This window comes from Bos mutus, chromosome 1 (assembly GCF_027580195.1).
Source record: "Bos mutus isolate GX-2022 chromosome 1, NWIPB_WYAK_1.1, whole genome shotgun sequence".
Classification (NCBI taxonomy): Eukaryota; Metazoa; Chordata; class Mammalia; order Artiodactyla; family Bovidae; genus Bos; species Bos mutus.
In genome coordinates, this window is record NC_091617.1 from 147885092 (window position 1) to 147900091 (window position 15000).

Genomic DNA, 15000 nt, shown 5'->3' on the forward strand with positions numbered 1-15000 from the left:
TGTGTGGCCGCACTGGGTCTTTGTTGCCGCCGCGTGGGTTTTCTCTAGTTGCAGTGCGTGGCGGCTGCACTCTTAACTGCGGTGCTGGGGCTTCTGCGTTGCTGTGACTTCTCTTATTGTGGAGCACGGGCTCAGGAGTTGTGGCACACAGGCTTAGGTGTCCCTTGGCATGTGGGATCTTCCCAGACCAGGGGTCAAACCCATGTCCCCTGCACTGGCAGGCGGACTGCCAACCACTGGACTGCCAGGGATGTCCATGATACCTATTTAAGAATTTTATTTCTCTTAATAGTCTAGAAGTCAGTGGTTCAACTGTGTGTTGTTGGGGCAGCTTTGCTCTACAAGATCATTCAGTATGTTTTGCTTAAGTCTTGTAGGATATTAGCCTACCTCTGCATGGTCAAAGCTGGCACAGTTTGACACGTGCTATTCAGTGTGAGGGAGGTGGGAAATGTTAGTCTTGGCTCTGGAGTAGTTTCTTTTAGGCTGAAGTTGTCAAAGTTGTGCCGTTCCTTCCTCCCACACTTGATCTGTCCACACTAAGTAACAATGCTTCAAGGCATGCTAGGAGTCTGTTCTCTTGCTGGGTGGGTCAATAACCAGGTAAAACTTTATTCCTCTGGGCAAAGAGGGAAACGGATAATGGAAAAAAACTAACAGTCTGGCTCAAAAAACCAGTATCTAAACATTTGGTTGTAAATTTCAAAATAAATATTTGTAAATGAATAGCTTTCTCAGATGCAGTGACTTCAGCAACACTGTTGAAACTTTAGATGAGGTATACTTTGAACTGAATCTGTAAATGTGACGTTACTCTAAGATCCTGCTTCTCAAACTGGAGGACCTTATTGTTGAGGCAAGACGTGTACATAGCCGTGCGCTTAGATATAGCTTCCGTTTCTAGAGGAAGGTTGGAAGACTATGTATAGGATAGGAATATATTTTAGAGCCAAAACCAAAATTGGCAGGAACTTTAAGAAAAACCTTAAGATTATTTTAAGAGATAATTTCAGATCCCCAGAGATATTTTCTACTTTTGCCACTGTAGTTCTATGGAAACATTTGAAATGTTCCCTGGTGAGGAACATTTTGATAAGCAGCCTTTTTGGTTTGTTAGGGTTTGTTTTATAAACTGTGTGAAATTGTGGAAATATTTTTGGGGTAGGTGGGCAAGTAGTGTGAAGTAAAGGAAATTTTCCTGTATATTTTAGCAATGTAAATCTTTATTCAAAGAAAGTCTAAGAAGCTATTGCTTTGTCATCTTAGATTTATCTTTTATTCTTTACTGTATTTTATACTATTCTTTTAAAGCCAAAATATATTTTTTAGGCTTTTCTTCTCCTAGCAAAGAAATACTCTGTTAATGGGACTTGCATACTAGAGTTGTGGAAGTAGTAAGCTAGTTTATAGTGGGTTTTCTTCATTTAAAGTATATTAAAATTAACTTTATATTAAAATTTATGTTCCACCTTTCCTTCTTATCACAGGACAATGAAAAGAGAACTCCACTGCATGCTGCTGCCTATCTTGGAGATGCAGAAATCATTGAATTGCTTATTTTATCTGGTATGGTCAGCTCTGTGTAAGAGCACATCATGTATATTTTTGTCATTAATATTTATTAAACCTCACTATTTCCTCATATTTGTTAGACAACCTGAAACTTGTTTATCCTAGAAGTAATGATCTCATAACATGTCCCAGGTAGTCTTCTGGTACTGAGTACATTGGAAAACAAGTCACCTCCTTTGTGGAGCATATAACTGAAGAAAAACAGGCTACAGATACAAGTAAACTTTACAGCATGTAAAATGAGATAAATGCTATGGGAAAATGAAAAAATAGATCAGAATGAGGTCAGCCCTCTGTATTCATGGGTTCTGTATTCATGGATTGAACCAACCATAGGTGAAAAATAGATTGAAAATATTCCAGAGTGTTCAAGGGGGGGGGAATTTGAATTTACCATTCAGTGGCAGCTATTTACATAGCATTGTATTCTATTTACTGCTATTTATATAGTGTATTAGGTATTATAAGTAATCTAGAGAGAAATATTCAGAAGCACATGTATAGGTTATATGCAGATACTATAACATTTTACGTAAGAACTGAGAATCTGTGAATTTTGATATCCACAGGGAGTCTTCCAACCAGTTTCCGTGCGAATGATGAGGGACAGCTATGATAGAGTGGGATAAGCATTATATAGGGTTGGGTGTTACACAAAGTAGTCATACAAGGCCTCATTGACCACAGAGTTACTAGAAGCTGATTACAGTTCTTCGAGGAGGAGGTGATGGTAGCTTGGAGCTAGTCTAGCATTGGAGGGATAAGAAATTATATGATAGTAGGTATATTTTGAAAATGATGGCAGCAAGATTTATGTCTTTAAATATCATATATCTAATTCTTTTTGAGGGCCTGTAAAATTTATTTTAGGAAATTGTACTTTATTTTTAACTTCTAAACTGTTCAAAACCTTATATATGAAGAAATGGTATAACAGTCTCCTATAGAATAGCTCCTATGGCAGTCAGACTTCTTGCAAACCTAAAATAGGTGATCAAAGAGAGCTTAGAAATATTTTTGTAGTACCAAGATTATTTTACAATAATCTGATATTTATTGAGAAAGGATGCTTATGTTCAAATTCAGCTTGTATTGTCAGATTGCACAGAGATATGCATAAGGCAGTTGGAGAGATAGTATCATTCCTTTGATATTTGGGAGAAGGAGCACTGAAGAGACATTCTGAGTGAAAATCCTACTAAATAGTAGCCTGAACAGAATTTTTGCCATAATAAATTAATAAATTTTTTTTACTGTGGTTTTTATAACAAGTTGCATGAGTGTATAGAGTTATATTAGGTTGGTGCAAACGTAATTGTGCTTTCAGACCATGAATTTTAAATCATTATAACTAGGCTCAAACACATCTTTATTAATCAAAATATGAACCATTATAATCAGCACATTTTTGCCAATGAGAAATAAGTTTGTGTATTTCTATAGCATAAAAATCTGTGCTTCAGGATTTGACAAACTCTTGGAAAGCATTTTCTGCCTCCAGCTGGTCGTGGAAGGATTTTCCTTGCAAAAAGTTATTGAGATGCTTCAGGAAATGGTAGTCGGTTGGCAAGAAGTGTCAGGTGAATATGGCAGATGCAGCAGGACTTTTTAGCCCAGTTCAACTTGTGAAATGTTGGTTGTGCAACAGGCGGTCAGGCGTTGTTGTGGAAAAGAATTGGGCCCTTTCCATTGACCGGTATCTACTGCAGGCGTTTCAGTCTTCAGTGCATCTCATTGATTTGTTGAGCATACTTTGCAGATGTAACGGTTTTGTCAGGATTCAGAAAGCTGTAGTGGATGGGTAACAGACAACCAAACAGTGACCATGACCTTTTTTGGTGCAAATTTGGCTTTGGGGAGTGCTTTGGAGCTTCTTGGTCCAACTATGAACACTGGTTTTCATTGTTTAAAATCCACTTTTTGTCACACAAAATAATCTGATCGAGAGGTGGCTCATTGTTGTTGCAAAGAGTAAAAGAAGACGACACTTCAAAATGACAATTTTTTTTGTTTTTGGTCAGCTCATGAGGCACCCATTTATTGAGCTTTTTCACCTTTCCAGTTTGCTTCACGTGTCGAGTAACCATAGAACTGTCAACACTGAGTTCTTTGGTAACGCCTTGTGTAGTTGTAAGAGGATCAGAGCTGTAGTGATCAAAACAGCATAGTATTGACATAAAAGGAGGCACACTGATCAGCGGAACAAAAAGAGCCCAAAAATAAACTTGTGCGAATCATGGTCAATTAGTTTATGACAAAGAAGCAAGGATATATAGTGAGGAAAGGACCATCTCTTCAGTAAATGGTTTTGGGAAAACTGGACAACTGTCTTACACTATACACAAAAATCAACTTAAAATGGGTTAAAGACTTGAGCATAAGAATCATACTCGTAGAAGAATACATAGACGGTAAGACTGATCCTTGGCCTTAGTCTTGGTGATGACATTTTAGATTTGACACCAATAACAAAAGAAACAAAAGCAGATGTTACAAGTGAGACTACATCAAACTTCAAAGTTTCTGCATAGCAAAGGAAACCAACAAGACGAAAAGACATCCTGCAGAATAAGTGAAAGTAATTTGCCAATCACAGCTCACTCCAGTATTCTTGTCAGGAAAATCCCGTGGACAGTCAGTCCATGGGTCGCAAAGAGTTGGACACCACTGGGCAACTGCAGAGATGGGCTCAATAAAGCCCATTCATGCAAAGATGAGCTCAATAAAGGACATAAATGGTATGGACCTAACAGAAGCAGAAGATATTAAGAAGAGGTGGCAAGAATACACCGACAACTGTACAAAAAAGATCTTCATGACCTAGATAATCACGAAGGTGTGATCACTCCCACTCACCTAGAGTTGGACATCCTGGAATGTGAAGTCAGGTGGGCCTTAGGAATCATCACTACGAACAAAGCTAGTGGAGGCAATGGAATTCCAGCTGAGCTATTTCAAATTCTAAAAGATGATGCTGTGAAAGTGCTGCACTCAATATGTCAGCAAATTTGAAAAACTCAGCAGTGGTCACAGGACTGGAAAAGGTCAGTTTTCATTCCAATCCCAAAGAAAGGTCTTATGTTTTAATGGAGGACATAATTGCAAGTTAATGTATATAGTTTGTCATGCGATGATAATTGCTATGGATAAGGTAAAGGAATAGTATGTTGGGCGGGGATCAGTTGCTATTTGTGTTGGATTATGAGGAAAGAATTCAGGGACATACGAGGAGATAACTGAAGCAAATAAGGAAGAGAGCCTTGCGTGTGGTGCAGTAACTTGGTGGAAATGAAGAGATAAGAACTAATACCACAGAGTGTAGCATGTGTGAAGGCAAGTGAAAGAAGCAGTAGGGAATAAAGCAGAGGTGGGTGCATTCCAGTTAAGGGCTTGCTTTGGCCCTTAGAGTGATCTGGAAAACCAGTGGTGGGACAGCCTGACCTGGGTTTTTACAGATTTGTTCTAGCTGTGGCTTCAGATTCTTGACTCTGTTTTAAGGCATATCTATTTTGCTTTTGGTTGTTTCTAGGCTTTCATCTTTAAGTGCTTTTTTCCTTTTCTCGATCCTGGTCTGCCAGCTCTCATCTCCTTGCATTGTCTTACGTCTTTCTTAGAGCTCTTTGAGGTCTTTGCTCAGAATTTAATTTCTCTGAAGTTGTGTATAACACATGCGTGCTCAGCCGCTTCTGTGCTGTCTGGCTCTCTGCAGCCCTATGGGCTGTAGCTCGCCAGGCTCCTCTGTCCATGGGATTCTCCAGGCATTAATACTGGAGTGGGTTGCCATGCTCTCCTCCAGGGGATCTTCCCAACCCAGGGACTGAACACGTGTCTCTAGTGTCTCCTGCACTGGGAGGCAGGTTCTTTACCACTGGCACCACCTGGGAAGCCCCTGTGTGTAATAGGTAGTTCACACATTCTTCCTCTCCTTTCCTGGGATTACTTTCAAATATATTTACCTATTAACTACCTTGCTCAGTTTTCTCTGCCTTTGTGTATTTTTGCTCTAGTCCCGTGCTAAATCCTTTAAGATTGTTGGTTGGTGGGGTGTGGCTTGACCAGGGATTGAACCTGAGCCCTTGACAGTGAAAGCACAGAGCCCTAACCACTGGACCTCCGTTATATATCACTGAGGAATATGTTTTCCCAGAGCATCTATCAGTAAAGAATAGAGTAAGGAGGGGCAAAAAGTGAGCATCACTTGTGTTTGTTTCTTTACCTAGCTCTCAAACTGAATGTGTTTTCTGTCAGTCCTGGTAGCTTAGCTTCGCTTATTCTTGATGTACTACAGATAGTTGGGGCAGCAACTTGGATCATAGATTCTTAACTTAGGTTGTGATCAATGGTGATTGATTCTTATCCTCCATTTCCAGCAGCTCTATCAAAAATAATGAAGGTGCTTGTTTGGTCTCTCATGCAGCGTCCTTAGCTTGTTCTTCTGTAGCATGAAGGGAGATTCTCCTGAGGATGGCCTCTCGATCATCGAAAGGATGTTAGATAGGGATTCTGGGTCGCAGACAGTGGAGAGAATGGGTCAGAAGGACATGCGCATCAGTATGACTTAGATGACTTCGTAGCTTTCCCAAGAATTGAAGAAGGTTCACCTGACACCCTTCATTTGGCACAGATTTCACTGTATTTGGTAGAAATTCATACTGTTGTCTGTGATTGTAACTATTTGCTTCTTCTATTGAAGGTGGTGTTTCCTCCCCTTCTCTTTTATATTTTGGCCAGTTAGGTTTGTTTTGCTTTTTCTGAGTAAAACTACTTACTCCCTTTAACCTGCAGTCCAGAATAAATTCACTAGAAATCAAATATTTATACATGATGCATCTTCAAGATTTGTGAATGAGGGGTATAACTTCGACATGTTATATGTAATCAAACAAGTGTATTCATCTGTAGAATCTATATTAACACTAGAGCTTAGTAGAATTAATTTTACGATTATTATTGAATGGGATGAAGTAATAGGAAGCAGTGAGTGTACTCTCAAGTACTATATTAAATTTACCTTTTTCATGTATGATCGCATTATACCGCTCTTATCTCTAAAGATATTATTATCAGTAAAGGAAACTAAAGCTTTTAGGAACAGTTAGAACCAGACATGGAACAAAAGACTGGTTCCAAATTGGGAAAGGAGTATGTCAAGGCTGTATATTGTCACCCTGCTTATTTAACTTCTATGCAGAGTACATCATGAGAAACGCTGGGCTGGATGAGCACAAGCTGGAATCAAGATTGCTGGGAGAAATATCAGTAACTTCAGATATGCGGATGACACCACCCTTATGGCAGAAAAGGAACAGGAACTAAAGAGCCTTTTGATGAAAGCGAAAGAGGAGAGTGAAAAAGTTGGCTTAAAACTCAACATTCAAAAAATTAAGATCATGGCATTTAGTCCCATCACTTCATGGCAAATAGATGGGGAGACAGTGGAAACAGTGACAGACTTGAATATTTCCTTGGGCTCCAAAATCACTGCAAATGGTGACTGCAGCCATGAAATTGAAAGATGCTTGCTCCTTGGAAGAAAAGCTATGACCAACCTAGACAGCATATTAAAAGGCCAAGACATTACTTTGCCAACAAGGTCTGTCTAGTCAAAGCTATGGTTTCTTCAGTAGTCATGTATGGATATGAGAGTTGGACCATGAATAGAGCTGAGTGTCGAAGAATTGATGCTTTTGAACTGTGGTTTTGGAGAAGACTCTTGAGAGTCCCTTGGACTGCAAGGAGATCAAACCAGTCCATCCTAAAGGAAATCAGTCCTGAATATTCATTGGAAGGATTGATGCTGAAGCTGAAACTCCAATACTTTGACCACCTGGTGCAAAGAACTGACTCATTTGAAAAGACCCTGATGCTGGGAAGGATTGAAAGCAGCAGGAGAAGGGGACGACAGAGGATGAGATGGTTGGATGGCATCACCGACTCGATGAACATGAATGTGAGCAAGCTCCAGGAGTTGGTGATGGACAGGGAAGCCTGGCGTGCTGCAGTCCATGGGGTCGCAAAGAATTGGACATGACTGAGCGACTGAACTGAACTGCACTGAAAGCATTTAGAGATGCAATAACTGGCTGAAAATAATATTGCTAATAATAGCTAGAGCCAGCTTTCAGACCCAGGCTGTGTGACTACAGGGTTTATATTCTTAACTCTGCTACAATCTGAACCACTTTTCCTCTCCTCTACACTCTACCCACCCCCATCTACTTAGCATGTAGTAGAATTTGTGTAGGCAGTGACTTGAAGAACTTCTGTTTTAAGAACTTAATTTTCTGATATCCTTCTATAGATAATTTTATTGGGAGCTATTCATTTAATGCTCGTATTTTTGAAACCATCCCCAAGAAAAAGAAATGCAAAATGGTTGTCTGAAGAGGCCTTCCAAATAGCTGAGAAAAGAAGAGAAGTGAAAGGCAATTTAAAGGAAAAATATACCCATTTGAATGTAGAGTTCCAGAGAATAGCAAGGAGAGATAAGAAAGCCTTCCTAAGAAAACAATGTGAAGAAATAGAGGAAAACAATAGAATGAGAAAAACTAGAGATCTCTTCAAGAAAGCTAGAGATACCTAGGGAACATCTCATGCAAAGATGGGCACAAGTAAGCCCAGAAATGGTAGGGACCTAACAGAAGCTGAGGATATTAAGAAGAGGTGGCAAGAATACACAGAGGAACCATACAAAATGATCTTCATGACTCAGATAGCCACCATGGTGTGATCACTCAGCTAGAGCCAGTCATCCTAGAATGTGGGCCTTAGGAAGCATCCTGTGAACAGAGCTAGTGGAGGTGATGGAATTCCAGCTGAGCTCTTTCAGTTCCTGAAAGATGACCCTGTGAAAGTGCTGCACTCAATATGCCAGCAAATTTGGAAAACTCAGCAGTGGCCACAGGACTGGAAAAGGTCACTTTTCATTCCAGTCTCAAAGAAAGGCAATGCCAAAGAATTTTTAAACTACCGCACAATTGCACTCATTTCACATGCTAGCAAAGTAATGCTCAAAATCCTCCAAGCTAGATTTCAACAGTATGTGAACTGAGAACTCCCAGATGTTCAAGCTGTATTTAGAAAAGGCAGAAGAAACCAGAGATCAAATTGCCAACATCTGTTGGATCATCAAAAAAGCAAGAGAATTCCAGAAAAACACCTACTTCTGCTTTATTGACTATGCTAAAGCCTTGTGGATCACAACAAACTGTGAAAAATTCTTGAAAGATGGGAATAACAGAGCACTTTACCTGCCTCCTGAGAAACATGTATGCAGGTAAAGAAGCAACAGTTAGAACCGGATATGGAACAAAGGACTGGTTCAAAATTGGAAAAGGAGTCCATCAGTGCTGTATATTTTCACCCTGTTTATTTAACTTCTATGCAGAGTACATTGTGCGAAATGCCATGCTGGATGAAGCTAAAGCTGGAATCAAGAATGTGGGGAGAAATATCAGTAACCTCAGATGTGCAGATGACACCACCCTAATGGTAGAAAGCAAAGAGGAGCTAAAGAGCCTCTTGATGAAGGTGAAAGAGGAGAATGAAAAAGCTGGCTTAAAACTCAACTTTCAACAAAGGAAGATCATGGCATCTGGTCCCATCACTTCACGGCAAATAGATGGGGAAACAATGGAAACAGTGACACTTTATTTTCTTGAAAGTCATTCAGTTACGTCTGACCCCTTGGACTATGCAGTCCATGGAATTCTCCAGGCCAGAATACTGGAGTGGATAGCTATTCCCTTCTCCAGGGAATCTTTCTAACTCAGGGATTGAAGCCAGGACTCCTGCGTTGCAGGCAGAGTCTTTACCAGCTGAGCCACAAGAGAAGCCCAAGAATATTGGAGTGGGTAGCCTCTCCCTTTTCCATCGGGCTTCTTGACCCAGGAATCAGGGTCTTCTGCTTTGTAGGCAAATTCTTTACCAACTGAGCTGTCAGGGCAGCCCCTTAGTGTCAGTAACGCCCTCCTAAATGGTGTAGTGCACCATTGGGGCGGTGGGGTGGGGATGGTCCAGCGTCACGGGGAAAGTGGGAGTGCACTCGCCTTTTGCTCATTCTACTCCCAACCTCAAAACAGAGTCTGAAGCTTTGACCCTGGCTTTGGTAGTCAGCCAAAGGAAAGCATTATTTCCAGTTTGGGAAGAGTGCTAAACTACTTGGCTCCTGGCCCAGCTCACTGGGTATGGACTGTCTCCTCTGTGGCTTAGGAGCAAAGAAGAAAGCTATGCTCTGCAAGCAGGAGTTTTAGAAAATTATTAGTGAGACTGTGATTATTACAGACACATAGGAAAAGAGAAATAATTTTAATAGTATCAACTCTCAAGTTCTTTGCCTAGATCAGAAGTTGATAACCTTATGTGAGGGGTCATCCAGGCAGTGGCAGCTACTCATCTTGACTCCTGTAAGGTGGTAAAACTACAAAATAGGTGGCTGGCAACCTGTGGGCTGAACTTGAAGAACCCTGACATTGATTATAGTGATACTGCCTTATTAATGTAGGGTAGGGTATTTAATAAGCATGAAATAATTTATTCTGAATATTTCAAAATAAAATAGAATATCATCACTGGAAATGGATCGTAGAGATCATTTGCCATAGCCCTTATTTTACCCATTGTAGTATTCTTACCTGGAAAATTCTATGGACAGAGGAACCTGGCGGGCTATAGTCCATATGATCGCAAGGAGTCAGACAAGACTGAGCAATTAATACTTTCACTTATTTTACCAGTAACGGGTTCAGAAATCAAAGAATTGGCAGATCTTGGTGAGCGAACAGATCAGGGAGAAAGCAGACGAATTAGTCTTCTTGCAGAGAAGACCTGAGAGACCTAGAGTCAATTGGGACACTGGTGATTTGAATGCCTGAGTTCACAGAACTCACTTTGCAGAAACAGGTGCTCCCTATGTTATTTTAACCTGGGGTCTAACCTGGGGCCTAGCCAGTCCATCCTAAGGGAGATCAGTCCAGGGTGTTCAATTGGTAGGACTGATGTTGAAGCTGAAACTCCAATACTTTGGCCACCTGATGCCAAGAGCTGACTCATTTGAAAAGACCCTGATCCTGGGAAAGATTGAGGGCAGGAGGAGAAGGGGACGACAGAGGATGAGATGGTTGGATGGCATCACCGACTCGATGGACATGGGTTTGGGTGAACTCCGGGAGTTGGTGATGGACAGGGAGGCCTGGCGTGCTGTGGTTCATGGGGTCGCAAAGAGTCGGACACGACTGAGTGACTGAACTGAACTGACTAGCCTCCCTAGAGAGAGACAGAGACGTGTGCGTGTGTGATGTGGTTATGTACACACATACACACACACACACACAGGGAGATTACATTTCATAAAATGAAGCTCCAGGGGTAATGAGGCGCAGCCCCAGGTCACAGCCTGCTGACTACAGGGCCATTATTAGATCACAGGTCTTCCCCCTGGGCCCCTCCGTCCACAACCCGCCTGTCTCCTCGACCTGTGCAGATCTCTCGGGCTGCACTGCTGGCAAGAGCCCATAATAGACTGATGTAGGTGAACCAGATATTTTATTTTTTAAAATTAATTTGTTTTATCTCCAAATGAGGTAGATATTTATCTAATTCTGAAAGGACTCTTACCTTAAGTATCTTTAAAAAGCTGTTGTTTCTGAGTGTATTTTATATGTATGAATTAGTAAAAGGAAAGATTGGTGAAAGGAAGATTATGTGGGTTTTTCCGTCTAATATAACTGTGCTACCAAGTCTCATCACATCTCTAAAAAGGTAAATCCAAATTCAGATATTTTATGTGGCATAGGTTCTGGCCGCTTATTTTTCTTAAAGGAAAGCTCAGCTGATCTAGGGAAGAGGGGATTCTACTAAGGACTACGTTTGATTTATGCAGTTGAGCATAGCCTTGGGTTTAGGGAGGTATGTTCCTGGTGCTCAGGAGGCTTTCTGTGGGTGTCGGTTTGCAGTGGTTGTAGGCGATGCCTCCTCAGAGTGCTGTCTGGTCTTGTTTCCGAGCCGTGCCTCTCCTACCACACGGCCTCCCAGTAGCCTGATTTCAGCAGTTGAGACAGTGCTGCTGTGTTCTGTTCTGTTCTATTTTAGTGATTGGGAAATAGTAAAGAAAGGAATCTTTTCTTAGTGACTTACGGTCATCCTTTTACATCACAGATACTATGTACTCTGCCAGGTAGAGAGCCTGTGACGGAGCCCCCAGAGCTGTTACCTTTGGTTTCATTTCTCTGTAGGAAGACTGTTCTGTGTTATAAGTGGATAGGATTTCCTTCTCTTTCCTTCCCTTCTCCCTCCCCCTCCTCGCCTCCTCCCCTCCCCCCTTCACGCCTCTTCCCTTCCTTCTCCTGCTCCCTCTCCCTCCTCTCTCCGTCTCTTTTGCCTGTCTTCATCTTCTCTGTGGCTAGTCTTGAGCTGTTGGATTAGTTGCTTTACTTTGGAAATGTCTTTTCCATTACTGGAATAACTTTGTAATTTGTTATATGAATATGTAATTTTGGCGCTCTGTGTGTGTGGATGGACGTCTGGTTGCCTTCAGAGAGCTCACAGGAGATGACTTCTGGTAGCCTGGATGTCTGATGTGCCCTGCCATGTTATTTACTCTAAAGCCACTTTTCATTGTGCACCCAACTGCTGCTGTTATAATGCTCATTGCCATGTTTGTCTGTTAATATATAAAGCACGTGCTAATTAACCCATGTGGGCAGGGGAATTTGTTGTATTATGCCCTTAGAGGTACCCCAATCATTTCTCACATACTTGACCTTTAATTTCCAAGGGATTAAAATATCTAATTAGTGTTATTAAAATAAATATGATTTAATGGAATATAAGTGTCTTCTGAGAAAGGATATGATCAGATGTCTAAAATTACATTGTGTTGATCTTCCTGAAGTATCTTTAGAATCTTCAAAAAGAGCAAGCCAAATCCATCAGGTTGTCTACTAGTTGCTGATGGCAGCATGATGTGTCCTCATTAAGCCACTAGTGGGTTAGTTGTTACAACCACTCATGTTTTTGATAAAATTAACTTTGACTTTGTTATTAAAAGAGACAGATGATTTAATTAATTACTGTAACTTAAAATGGAAGAATGAAGCCAGCAGGACTTTTTACTTTGGACTGCCAAGTACACCATAAAAATTAGATTTTCTTCGTTCACTCGTCTTATCTGATAACCCATTTCCAAAAGAAAGACTATTTTTACCTTCGTCCTACTTTGCAACTTTTTTCTTTGTACTTGAAGCCAAACTCTTGAAGTGTTTTTTATTTCCTCATCAGTAAATTTCACTTTCTAAATATATAGTATTTCTGTTTCATTTCCAAATTAAAGTGGACACACCTTTAAAGGCACACATTTCAGCGCAGCTGCTTTTGCACCCTCGTTTCCCTCGCATCATCCAGTCCTCAGCGTCCCCACTGCCGACACAGATAGGCAGCCACCATTTTTGATGGCTTAGCTTTCCTCCAGGGTTTCCTTTTGTAAACATAGATGTTTAACTCTTCCTTTTTCAGGTAAAAGCAAAGAACATTATTTATACAGTTCTTATTGCTGTTTCCACTTTTCTCTTCTCAGATCTGTATCAGCACACAGAGGTCGTCCTCATTGTGACAGCTACTCTCTGTTTCCTTGTCAGTTAACACCTAGGGTCAGACTCATGGCCTTTCCATTTGTGGAGACTCAGAAACATCTTCAGCCCTCTAGAAAGTCTCTGCCTCTGTCTTTCCAGGGTATTTGTGTCTTCTGAGTGTCTGTGTCACTACCCTTCAGGCATAAAATGCCAGGACCTGCCCTTCTCCTGTGCACATGAATACAAAACCATAGAAAGAGGTGCGGGGACTATAGAGAACCAAGCGGTGAGTGGGGAGAAGGAAGCCGCCCCTCCACGGGCTACGCCTTCAGGTGCTTGTGTTCTTACCCAGAACAAACACTGGCTCAGTTGTGCTCAGGAAAGTCTGTTTTCACCATTTGGGCCTCCAAAGAACTTGGCTGGTAGTTGTTCCGATGTTTATTACATGGATATACACACGGTGTCTGGCTGTTTTATTTTTGCTGACTCCCCTTCTTTCTCCCACAGCCTTAAGCAGTTTTGAAAGCTCTCCTGCTGGTTCAGGATTCTTTTAAGTGTCCTGCTGGTTGGCCCTGCCCACACAGAGTTCAGCTTCAGCTGCTGCATTTGTGGATGACTTCCTACACCTGCCTTTCATTCATTTTCTTTCGCAGTCAGGCTTGTAAAAATCTACCTCTCCTATTTGTGCCCTGTGTGTACTAGATAGAGTGGTTATATGTCAGTTTATTTATTTTTTGCTGCACTGCACGGCATGTGAGATCTTAGTTCCCCGGGCAGACATGGAACTGTGCCCTCTGTGGTGGAAACACAGAGTGCTAACCACTGGGCCGCCAGGGAACTCCCCTCATTAATCTCTGTAACAGGGTATTAGGAGATCTGTCTTATAGCTGAAAATGTAGGTTCAGAGGGATCACAAAACTCGTTAGGGCTGTAATTTAGAGTCACTACACTTGATTATTACCTAGAAGCTCACACTCAACTAGTTAGGGACCTATAGCTAGAGGTTATTCAGGCTGTAACTTGGAGTCACTGCACTTGATTGTTACCTGGAATCTCACACTCAGAACATAGAATGTAAACATTAGGACCTTAGGATGTCTGAATTCTATCCTCGGTTCTGCTGCAGTTGATGGCATTGAGCCGCTTCCTTGTACCAGTGTTTGATCATCTGGGAAGTCTGGGGGCTGGACTAGGTACCTAAAGCCTCTTTTCACGAGCTAGTTATGATTCTAGATGTAAATCTAGGCTTGCTTGTCGTGCTGGGCCTGTCACCAGGTCCTCTGCACTCCTGAGAGCCAAGGCTGTTACTGCTTAGAGTGATCCCGTGGTGTGCCACTTCTGTTTTGTAGGGATTTAAGCACCAAGTCAGCAGATTTTACATAGGTGATAAATCCTGCCCCCCCACATTATGTAATACACTTGTCTTACTAAATGGTATTTCCATTCTATTAAAGAAAATTTGTGTCTGTTGACTTAATAATTTTTAAGCAAAAAATACATAGTTGATTTGTTTTAATGATTACTTCTTCAGAACTTCAGGTATAACCTGGAAAGACATGTGGGTTGGTTCATTTATTTCTTATTTTTTCCCCCTAAGTTTAAAGCCATTGTATCCATTTATAAAATAACTATAGTATTAGAGCATTTTAAATAATCACTGGAGAACTATTTTGATATTATTGCATTATAACATGATACATTCATTAGTAAAGAAATGTAATGAATGGTCTTATATTTATATTAGTAAATAATATAATGAATATTTTATGTTTATATTTTATATATTTATAAAATTATATAAATTAATATGTTTGTAAATATTTTATCTTGATATAATTGTATATATATAATTATATATTTA

At 40.8% G+C, this 15000-nt stretch overlaps 1 protein-coding gene across 4 annotated transcripts in view; it reads left to right on the forward strand.

Moving 5' to 3' along the window:
- ANKRD28 (ankyrin repeat domain 28) overlaps window positions 1-15000 on the forward strand; it is a 216046-nt gene that overhangs the window by 134813 nt on the left and 66233 nt on the right. For all 4 annotated transcript variants that reach the window (XM_070377138.1, XM_070377133.1, XM_070377135.1 and 1 more), the window contains exon 3: window positions 1488-1566. In XM_070377138.1, coding sequence (XP_070233239.1) covers window positions 1488-1566 — 79 coding nt within the window. The remainder of the gene's footprint in view (window positions 1-1487; window positions 1567-15000) is intronic.